The 10,365-nt window shown below is 46.2% G+C and overlaps 2 protein-coding genes across 2 annotated transcripts in view; both read left to right on the forward strand.

The window, feature by feature from the left end:
- LOC144248279 (3'-5' RNA helicase YTHDC2-like) overlaps positions 1-1,327 on the forward strand; it is a 30,153-nt gene extending 28,826 nt beyond the window's left edge. The window contains exons 25-26 of the mRNA XM_077790279.1: positions 341-630; positions 1,029-1,327. Of these exons, the coding sequence (XP_077646405.1) occupies positions 341-630; positions 1,029-1,299 (561 nt within the window). The 3' untranslated portion in view covers positions 1,300-1,327. The remainder of the gene's footprint in view (positions 1-340; positions 631-1,028) is intronic.
- A 2,388-nt stretch (positions 1,328-3,715) lies between these two features.
- On the forward strand, positions 3,716-9,573 carry LOC144248327 (serine/threonine-protein kinase PAK 3-like). The gene is made up of 9 exons (XM_077790410.1): positions 3,716-3,737; positions 3,904-4,016; positions 7,036-7,083; positions 7,249-7,361; positions 7,551-7,668; positions 8,415-8,514; positions 8,799-8,995; positions 9,092-9,229; positions 9,472-9,573. The coding sequence occupies exons 1-9, from the start codon at positions 3,716-3,718 to the stop codon at positions 9,571-9,573; spliced, it is 951 nt and encodes a 316-aa protein (XP_077646536.1).
- Positions 9,574-10,365: the final 792 nt, after the last annotated feature.

Genomic DNA, 10,365 nt, shown 5'->3' on the forward strand with positions numbered 1-10,365 from the left:
ACTGATTTGAGAGGAAGGGCATAAAGCATGAAAGGATTGAGTTTTCTTGAAAGATAAGAAGGAAAAAAAAAGTCTGTGGAATTACAATACAAAGCTAAGTTTAGTACAGAGCTAAATGAAATGTTTCCAAAATGACCTTGTACCCAAGGAAAAGAAAGCAAATTAACATCATAGTTTAAATATGGATTATTCCCCTTCCCCAAGACCTTAGTCTTGCCTTCAATTCTGGGCTCTGTTTATATTGGAATGCCAGGTGTTGCTTGATAGGGAAAAGACAGGGTTCTCTTACCTGTGTGATCTAATTTTCATCAGTATTTAACAGAATTGGAATTCATTGCAGGCTGCTGGTATGCTGCTGCAGCTCAGGCAGAAGTGGCACAGCTTGTTTCTGCGTCGTATGCGAGCTCCTTCTAAGCTGTGGTCTCAGGTTGATGAAACAACTGTAAGAGCAATTACAGCTGTTCTGAGTGCTGAAGAACAGTCTGCAGATCTGCAGCAGCCTTCAGGAATTGGCCAGAGACCAAGGCCTGTGACTTGTGAAGAACTTCCTTTGGCATCTACATGGAAGTCAACCAGCAGCAGAAAAAGCTCAACAGAAACAGAATTATCTGACTCCTCTCATGCTGAAAAGTAAGATGCTGAGGTCTTCTGCTTACTGTAGGTTGCAGTTTATGTATACGAGTATCACTTAAGTTTCTGCTAGTAATAGGAGGTGAAAACAGTGGAAGTACATTTGGAAGGTGTTATACTGTTGTATGCTGCATTGTAATCCCAAAGAGAAGTATTTCATACCTGGGGCTGCTGTTTGAGAGAGCAGTCAGGAATATTGTCCATGAATTGTGATGTTTGAGAAGTAGCAGAAGAAGTTTAACAGTAGCATTAAAAAGCAATGAATGGTCAGTATGAGTTTTTAGTTAGGTTTAATAGATGTTGTAGTTGCTGTAATACATGTGGTCATGCTGTAGGTGGACAGGTCGATGTAAATTGTTCAGTGACTGCTTGTGAAACTCAAGGTATGTCCTTTGTAGGATTTCAGTGAAATCTTCTTCTCCTGCACTCCACCAGCCAAAGAAGTACAAAGAAAAAGACATTTTGCTCTCCGGACAATGCTCAGATGACAGATCAGCTCAGTCCTCAGTGAAACCTGCAGACAGCAGTAGCTATTCCAGCCCCTGTGCTACTCCTTCTTCTCCAGTGTCTGGAAAGGTAGAGTTCTCTAACATACTACCCTGCTCTTCCAAAATAATAGAATTTCTTGCTGATATCATTCTGCAGTTAGGTATTTTACTGATAAATTAGGAATCTAACGTAGCTTTTCATTTGTAACACTGCATAATACTTCCTTCTGGAATTTAAAAATCTAGACTAAATATCCTTGTTTCACTAGTTTAATACAGCAAAAATAATTTATGGACTGCTGAGGTAAAGCTATCCAAAGTAGAAAAAATGAGATTTAAAAAAACCCCAAACTTGTTCTAATAAACGTGTAAGTTTTTTTCAACTAAATGAGTATATTATATACATACTTCTGAAGTTTTTGGATTCTGCCTTTTTCTGCATTCATAATAGATTTTCAGTATCAATACTGATTCTGTCTTACCTGCCTTACTATGACTGATTTTTGTGATGGTTATTTTAACAAAGCACACATTTTTAATGAGATTACTGTGACAGTTGTCCCTATATACTTGAATAGTAGACTGCAGTAACATGAAGGAGATCATTCAGAGGAAACTTCATGGACTCATTGGAGGATGTAGTAATTCCTCTTGAATCTTTCAGCTTTTAAATTAAGACAGCGTAAAAGGAAGAAAACATTTTTCCCGAATATAGAAATGCGAGTAGTGTGCTGTAGGCTACACTCTAGGATGATGAATTTTGGTGTCATCTCAAGGTCTGTCAGACTTTAACCAATTCTAATTAATCACTAGGCTTTTTAATCCTATTCTGCTCTACTTGTTTCCTGCCCCTCATGGATGAATTACTGTGGAAGGGGCTAACAGCAGGCCTGTTAGCTAAAGGAGCAAAAAGAAGCTGAGGGGCAAGAAGCTGATAAAGAGCTCTCTCCAAGGCTGCTACCAAGGAGGCTGAGAGAAGAACTGGAGAAAGATAAGGAGGGAACTGCAGCTGGATAAAGCATTTTCAGAAAGTTAACTAAAGTCACTATTACTGTTCACCAGTGGTGTTATGTTGATTTTTTGTGGCCAACAGTTGGGGTAGAAGAAGTATAAACAATTAGAAAGTTTATAAAAGGTCATGTTCGATAATAAAGAGTTGCCATCTGAGACCGCCTGTGGTCTGTGCTTTGTGTGGCGACCGCCTCATGATGCAGTGTATATACCAGTGATAGCTGGTGCCCACCACGTGGAGCCACAGCCTGAGCAGCGTGGTCGGTCTGGAGCCACGCGGGGTCCCAGCGACTGGCAGCCCTGACCCGCTGGGGAGTAGCAGGGGAGGCGGCGCTGGTGCAGCTGAGAGTGGCGGGTGGAAGCCACAGGCAAGTCCTGACCTGATTTTCTCCTATCAACACACCTGGAAGCAGGTGAGGCACCAACTAGTGATAATGGGAAATAAATCTAAAGAGGAAGAGACTATTTTGGCTACATAGAAAGCTGTGTTAAGAAATAAGGGAATTACTACTTCAGACTATGGCCTTTGTAGTATATTGCTGTGGACTAGATCATAGGATTTTGCTACTGATCCTGACACAGCATTTAGTGTTAAAGGTTGGAAAAAAAGTCAGGGACAAGCTGTGGGAAGTCACCTGAGCGGGAGATAAAACTATTGTCAATCTAGTTGTTACTTGGAGATTGCCTTTTGAGGCATTAAAAGAATGGAAAACAGCGGGAACAAGCAGAGTACAAGGTGGATGAAGATTTGGGGTTGATAAAGGAGTCTGATGGGAGGGATGAGTCAGATGGGGCCTCTGATGGGGAACTTGTTGCATACATCCTTGAAGAAAGTGCAGGTGCCCATGGAAGTTACCAGGCAGGCTACCAAAGCTTCCAGGAAAGTTGCCAGAGCTTCTGGGCTGGATGCTGAAGCTTTTGGGAAAGCTGCTAAGGATTCCGGGCAGACTGACAGAGTATCTCCTTCTCAGACTCCTAAGCCTCTTTATCTCACCTGCACAGCAGCTTTCAGTGGTGCCTCTATACACTACACCACTGTGCCAGTTAGCGGAAATGTCTTTGGCAGAGAGACAAACCCAGCTGTCTGCCCCCTGCTCCCCTCTGACGCTGTTGAGGCAGGATGGGAATGAATAGACTTTGTTCAGAAGGCTGAGACTATAACTGATTTATTTCAAAATACATCACTCTTTTATACAGAGCTTTGTGCAGACCAACTCTATTGGTCCTGAAGTGAAAACATCTCAACGTATTGGTGTGCAGTGGATGACATACAGTAGTAAAACCTAATTATAAACAATTTGAACAAGAGAGATAAAGAACTTACATTCTTTCTCAACACTTTCTCAAGCTTCTACCTGGTTAGAAATTTATGGTTTTTCTTTGAATCTAAGACCTACACCCCTCCACTCTAGCCCAGCCATTTGCCCCCCGCCCCCCTCTGAGCTGCATGAACAGTTTGCAAGGTCGTATCCTCCACTGCCAGACAGTGACAGCAAATCAAGTGAAGAGTCACCCGCAGTAACACCTGAGGTGGGGCAGGGAACTGTTGGCAGTTCAGCTTTTAAGTGATCTAGCCCTACTGCCCCATGGACTTTGCCTCCGTGTCAAGTAACTGTGCTTCCATGACAGCCTCAGAAGTTTTGGGAACTTCTTAGGAAGAAAGCAGCTGAATAAAAAAATTGGGACGTAATAGAAAGATTTGGTGCCCCAAAAGTACCTCAGGAGGAGAGTGTTAAGGCAAATGTTGCCTGTGATAATCCTATGGCTTTTCCAGTTTTTAATGCAGTTCTTGGAATAGGGCAGGATGACAGTCATCATGTCTTTGCCTGGAAGGTTGTGCAAGATCTCCAATTGAAAGTGGCTCAGTTTGGTATTAATTCCTCAGAGGTAATGCAATTAATACATGTAATTAATGCAGTATGCTTGTACCTTATGACATCATGCATCTTGCTACAGTTTTATTCCAACCAGTACAGTATGGTGTGTTTCAAGAAACTCAGAGGTGAGTGGCTGAGCACACAGCTTTAACAAATATGCAGCTGCCTCAACACGACTCGTCATGCTGTGGGTGTTGATGCCTTATTGGGCACTGGGCCTTTTGCTAACCCAGATTTACAGGCAAGGTGGGATCCTTCAATTTTGACACAAGCTCGGCAAATAGGCATGAGTGCTTTAATTAAAACAATGGAAATGGCAGCTCCAAAACAGAGATATGTTACTATACAACAAGGGATGAGAGAACCATTTTTGCAGTTTGTGGAAAAGCTTGCTGCAGCTATTGAAAAACAGGTAGATAATGAATCTTTGTGACATAGATTGTGTATAGAATTGGTGAAAGAAAGTGCAAACCCAGACTGCAGAACGATTATTGACACCTTACCTGGGGAGCCCACATTGCCTGAAATGGTTACTGCTTGCTCAAAAGTTGGTTCAGTAGAGCATAAAATGGCAGCTCTTGCTGCAGTTCTAAGACCACCACCGAAATGCTGTAATTGTGGACAGCAAGGGCATGTAAGGGCACAGTGTAATACCCAGAAAATAACATCTAAGTCAAATGCAAGCAGCAATGTTATGTGCAATCATTGTGCTAAATTTGGGCACTGTGCACGAGTAAGTATCATGCAAATGGTCAGCTGTTGCAGGGAAATGAGAAGAAGAACACGAAGGGGTGTGTGGGGACACAAATAACCTGACAACCATTAACAGCAATTATGGGCCTTCCCAGCACTGCAAAGCTACCCATTTGCAAACAGTATTCAGGAGCAACAAGTGGGTCCACAGGGATTGATGTACCCACCACCGACACAGTAACTATTTTGACAAAAGAAATCTGCAAAGTGCCCCATGACACCTATGGCCCAATAGGACGTGGATTGAGTGCATTTCTGATAGGGATATCAAGTACTACACTTAAAGGTATTCATATGCATTTAGGACTTATTGATGTTGATTATTTAGGACAGAGTCATGCTATGATATGAATTGATGACTGCCCTATTACTATTCAGGAAGGAACTTGCATCACTCATCTTGTAGCCTTTGTGAGTTTTGTTCCCAATACAGTAAGTACCTCAAGTGTTCCGGACTGAGAAAGTAACGGAGACCCATCCAGAAAAGACATGCATCCTCACAGCCAGTGGATATCATCCAGGGACTGTATCGGTAACAGGTTTGATTGACACTGGAGCAGATGTTACAATACTCTCATGACTGCGTTGACCTCAATCGTGGCCTCTCACTCGTGCAAGTTTTGGACTTATGGGGTTGGGTGGTTCTACAACAGGTGGCTTGTCAGCCATTGTAATTCATGTGAAACATCCCGATGGCCAACAAGCTAACATCAGACCCTCAGAATTACTGGGATTTTTAATTACTATTATTACAGAATTAGTATGGATTTTTAATAGGAGCCGCTGTGATGCAGGGTGGTGAATGTCCAATTGTAGCCTTGACATGGTTAACAGATAAACCTGTCTGGGTTGATCAGTGGCCCCTTACTACTGAAACGCTTACTGCCCTGCAAGAATTAGTCACAGAACAATTGCAAGTGGGCCATATTGAAGAATCATTCAGACCCTTGAATACCCCTGTTTTTGTAATAAAAAAGAAATCAGGAAAATGGAGACTTTTACATGATTTACAGCACATAAATGCTGTAATGGCAACAATGGGAGCTTTACAACCAGACTTTCCTACACTGACAAAACCTGGCTAAAAGATACATTGAATCAGATATATATCACTAATACTTTCTGAAAGACTAAATATGGTCTGCAATAATTCTAAAGTTCATCAGCTGCTTACATTATTCTTAAAATGTAAAATTGTACTGCTGTCAAAAGTAAGAACCTTCCTCAAACTCCTAAGTAAAAGGTTGTTTGAAACATATTATTTCAAACAAGAAGTGTTTCTCAAATATTTTACAAAACCTAGTGAAAATATTATTTTCTTGCAAAATTTCACATTCCTGTACAGACCCAAGCCAATTGTGCTTAAGCAATAATAATTACTCACACTATTACTGTGTTCTTCTACGCTACAAAGTACATATTATTTAATGTCAGTAACTTCATTTTATAAGCTAAATTAATAGTTTAAGACTTTCCATTAAGAATCAAAGTGTATCTGACAGTATTTCAGAGATTAAAATGTATGAAAATACCACAAATACATAAAATTGCAGTCCTATACAGCATGTGAACATAGTAAAATACAATGATCATGACAGTTACATTTTTCCATTCTAATCTTTTTCTGAAGCTTTGCATGTGTACCAGGTAACTGGGCTGGGCTTGGTGTATCACTGTAGAGCCCCAGGAGCTCTGCTCCCAGTCAGCTGAATGTTAGCACATGGGCACCAGCCCTGGGCAGGGGCCAGTACAGGGCCCCTCCTGCAGGAGAAGGGATCGGGCCCTGCTCTGTAACTTTCATTTTGGCCACTTCTGTGAACAGGTAAGAAAGGTCAAAATGAAACCTTTCCCAGGTATTTCCGTCTGCTTTATCTTTTTGGCGCCAAAACTCTGGGTCACAGATGGCCTGGGTGTGTGCTGAGAAATGCAGCCCCCACGAAGTCCTTGGTTTCCCCACAAGTTGCCATGCCTTGTTCCCAGGTGTGCCCAGCTCTGACAGGAGCAAGAGTCTACAGCGCCGTGCCCTGCCCAGCCACTTGGAATCAAGTGGGCATGTGCCTTGGAGATTTGCAGGGGTCCTTGATCTTCATGTGGAAGCTCCGTGTTCCCTGTCCGGCATGGCAGAGGGCTGGTGGGCTGCCGTGCTGCCGGCTGAAGAGACGCCGCAGCCAGGCGTTTTCTAAGGAGTCCAGGCAGCCTAGGGAGATCTCCTGCCTAGGCTTGCTTTCACTGCCAGGGCTATAAAGGGCTTTTTCTGCTGCCCTTTTCTTTCTAAGGGCTTTGGAGCTGTTTATAAAGCCCTCGACACCAGCACAGGACAACAGGTAAAGTGTCAATACCCGCGGCAGTTTCTCCCTAAGCTCTGCTGTCTGGCAACAGGGCAGTTTGGCACAGCTCGCTGTGTCATGGCACGGACGCTCGCTCCGTGTTCCCTGAGGTCTCGTGCAGGGAGCGACTTCTCAAGTTAATGGTGGCCAATGTCTTTGTAGGTGGCCATCAAGATAATGTCTCTTCAGGAGAAGATGTCTGAGGAGCTGGCTGTCAATGAAATCTTGGTGATGAGGGACAGCAGGAATCCCAATATTGTCAGCTACTTAGACAGGTTGGGGTATTCTCATGTCTATGTAGCTTTAGACATCTGCATGTGCACGGGAGGAGTTTGCAGCTGGCTTTCAGTAATCTCTTCTGGCATGTGTAGCTTGGAGAGCAGTTGCAAAAGCCTGGGTCAGGCCCTCGGGTGCCTGAGCCGTGCCCATTCCTCTCTCTCCATGCTGTGGTTTCCTTCTTTCAGCTACCTGGTGGATGCGGAGCTCTGGCTGGTGATGGAGTTCATGGACGGCGGCACGTTGTTCGATGTGCTCAGGGCAGTGTACCTGGAGGAAGGACAGATAGGCGCCGTCTGTCGGGAGGTGAGGCGTCCCGCTTGTGCTTCCCCTGGCCTGCCCAGGATGGTTCTTGTCAGCTGGTGGTTAAGGAGAGCAGAGATTTCTTGGCCCCGGCTTTCTTTTGGCGCTGCTCTCACGACACAGAGCAGAAGAAAGAGCATTAATCTGAAGGGAACTGCCTGCTGGAGTCCCCGCACGCCTTAGGCTCTGTTCTTGCACTCTTCCATGCTGTCCGTCCTCTGGCGCTCGTGCACACTCACTTGTTTCATTTCCTGGCTTGCTCCTCTCAGCTTTGCCTCTGAATGTTTGTCTGGAGCCTGTCCGTCTGTCCGACATTCCTTGACATTCTAAGCCCGCATGCGGGTGGCAGAATTTCAAGCCGAGGGCGAAGGAGATGTCCTCAGCTTCAAAGCACGGCATTGCAGCCCAGATGGCGAGGGATTCTGAAACAGGTCTAATGTGCTGCTTCCTCCTCTGCTGCCACAGGGCTTCCAATGAAATCGTTGCCATGCTGCTTGCCAGCCAAAGGTCACGTGCTTGGTACCAATGGCAGGATGGACTCGTGCAAGCTCAGATGCCTTCGCTTTGAAATATCCAAAGCACTTCTAAGAGTGTTGAAGCAGCAAGCTCTTGCTCTTGACAGCGCCGTACTAGTGCTCCCTCCTTCACAATTCCCTGAGAAAGCAGTCAACCTCTTGGAGCCCTTTCCTTTCTTCTGGGATTAAATCAGATGCTGAATGTTAACTTTCCTTCCCTCCTTTCTCTCTCAGTGCCTGCAAGGACTGCATTTCCTTCATTCCCGCCAAGTCATCCACAGGGACATCAAAAGCGGCAACGTTCTCGTGGGCATGGACGGATCTGTCAAGCTGGGTGAGTATCGCCCCTGCTCAGGGGCAGCCTTCCCCGCGTGTGCTGTGGGGCTGCTTTTTGGTGACTGCCACTTCCCCAGAAGCGCTGCTCAGCCAGCGCGTGAATCGTGAGGGTGTTTCTGAAATGGCCAATGCCCTATTTCCCTGGCTCCAGCCACGGGGAAGGCGAGCTCAGCTGCCTTTTCAGCTAGACTGGGCATGGCCTTGGCAGGCTTGGAGTGGGCCATCCTTTAGGCCGGTTTGCCAGCGGTGGCTGGCTTTGACAGGCTTTGTTTTTCTCCTCAGCTGACTTTGGCCTCTGCGCTCAGCTCAGCCCTGAGCGCAGCAAGCGCAGCTCCAGAGTGGGCACTCCCAGCTGGATGGCCCCGGAAGTGGTGAGAGGAGAAGCCTACGGCCCCAAAGTGGACATCTGGTCCCTGGGGATCATGGGGCTGGAAATGGTGGAAGGGGAAGCTCCTTACGAGAGGATGGCCCGTGTCAGGGTAAGGTGCAGCTTAGAAAAGGGGCTCTGTGTGGAGAGAGCTGTTGTGGCTAGGAAAGGAGCAGCTAGAGTGTCCTCTTCCATCCATGTGTTGTAGGTTTTTGAACTGATAGAAACGAACGGGCCCCCGAAACTGCAGAACCCCAGGCACCACTCGGCTCTCCTGCGCGACTTTCTGCGCTGCTGCCTGCAGGCAGACGAGGACAGGCGCTGGTCTGCCCAGGAACTCCTGCAGGTGAGAAAAAGCAAAGGGGCAAAAAGCCCTGCCAGCTGAGGACACCTGCATCCAGGGATCAAGAGGAGTGTGGGCTGCGTGGGTGAGGCAGCTTCCAGGAGAGGAAGGCCCACGGGGAATGTGCTGCCCTCGGTCCTCTTGGTGTGTCTTTTGGGCAGCCAAGGAGTCCTGCTTGGGCCCGTGAGGATGTGCTCGTGGAAAGTAACGGGGGTTCCCTTCTTTTTGGTTTTTCTTCCGGGCAGCATCCGTTTGTGACCTCAGGCGAGCCAGCCTCCAGCCTGGCTGCTCTGGTCACCTCAGCCAAGCAAGTGCTGGAAGACTGGAGAGGAGACGCTTGCGCCTGAGGAGGCCCTTGTGCCGTGCCAGCTCCGAGCAGGGGCAAGGGGATGTGTTGTGTTTGGGCAGAGATTCAGCCATCCCCTGACTTTTTAATAAGGGGCTGTGCTGTAGATAGGAAATGTAATGGTTCCGGAATTTTCTTAGTTTAGCTAGGTTCAACTTAAACCGTTGTTGGGGTTTTTTTTTCATGAAAAGATTAACTTTTAAAACTTAAGGAAATTCAGGCAGAGAATTCAAAGGACTGTAGAATCTAGATAGCTTAGATAGTAGAGGATAGTTTAGCTTAGAATATAGTCTTGTTAATTTAGGTAAGTTCTGAGCTCTCTTTTAAGTAGAAAAGAAGGAATTGTCATAATCAGAATTAAGCTGTGAGAGGAAAAGCTGTGATGCAGCAGAAGTGCACTGTGCAGGCGCTACAAGCTGTCAGCCTGATCAGGCCAGCTGCCGGGCAGAATGATAAAGATGCAGAAGTAGTGAGGGGACACTTTGTTTCAGCCAGAGTGGCAATAAAACTCTGACATAGGCCGAGCGTTGGAAGACTCCCTTCCTTGCCATGCTCTAGCTAAGCTGGACAGTCCCTTGCAGAGGCCCAGAGATCACGCTGAGGTAAGCAGCTTTGCTTACCGTAAGTGGGGAAAGCAAGTGCAGGAAAACTGGCGTGCAGACGCCTGCGCCTGAGGAGGCCCTCGTGCCCTGCCAGCTCAGGGGAGGGAAACGGGGATGGATCGTGCATAGGCAGAGCTTCAGCCATCCCCTGAGTTTTACGAGGAGCTCTGCTGTAGATAGGAAATGTAATG

Source organism: Lonchura striata, chromosome Z, assembly GCF_046129695.1.
Source record: "Lonchura striata isolate bLonStr1 chromosome Z, bLonStr1.mat, whole genome shotgun sequence".
Classification (NCBI taxonomy): Eukaryota; Metazoa; Chordata; class Aves; order Passeriformes; family Estrildidae; genus Lonchura; species Lonchura striata.

What these genes read in the sequence shown, in the direction of transcription:
- LOC144248327 (XM_077790410.1), top strand. Translation starts at nt 3,716, where the DNA reads ATGGACTTTGCCTCCGTGTCAA. An exon ending in ATTGTCAGCTACTTAGACAG is followed by an intron (nt 7,362 to 7,550) that starts GTTGGGGTATTC and finishes TCCTTCTTTCAG; the next exon opens with CTACCTGGTGGATGCGGAGC. An exon ending in TAGGCGCCGTCTGTCGGGAG is followed by an intron (nt 7,669 to 8,414) that starts GTGAGGCGTCCC and finishes TTTCTCTCTCAG; the next exon opens with TGCCTGCAAGGACTGCATTT.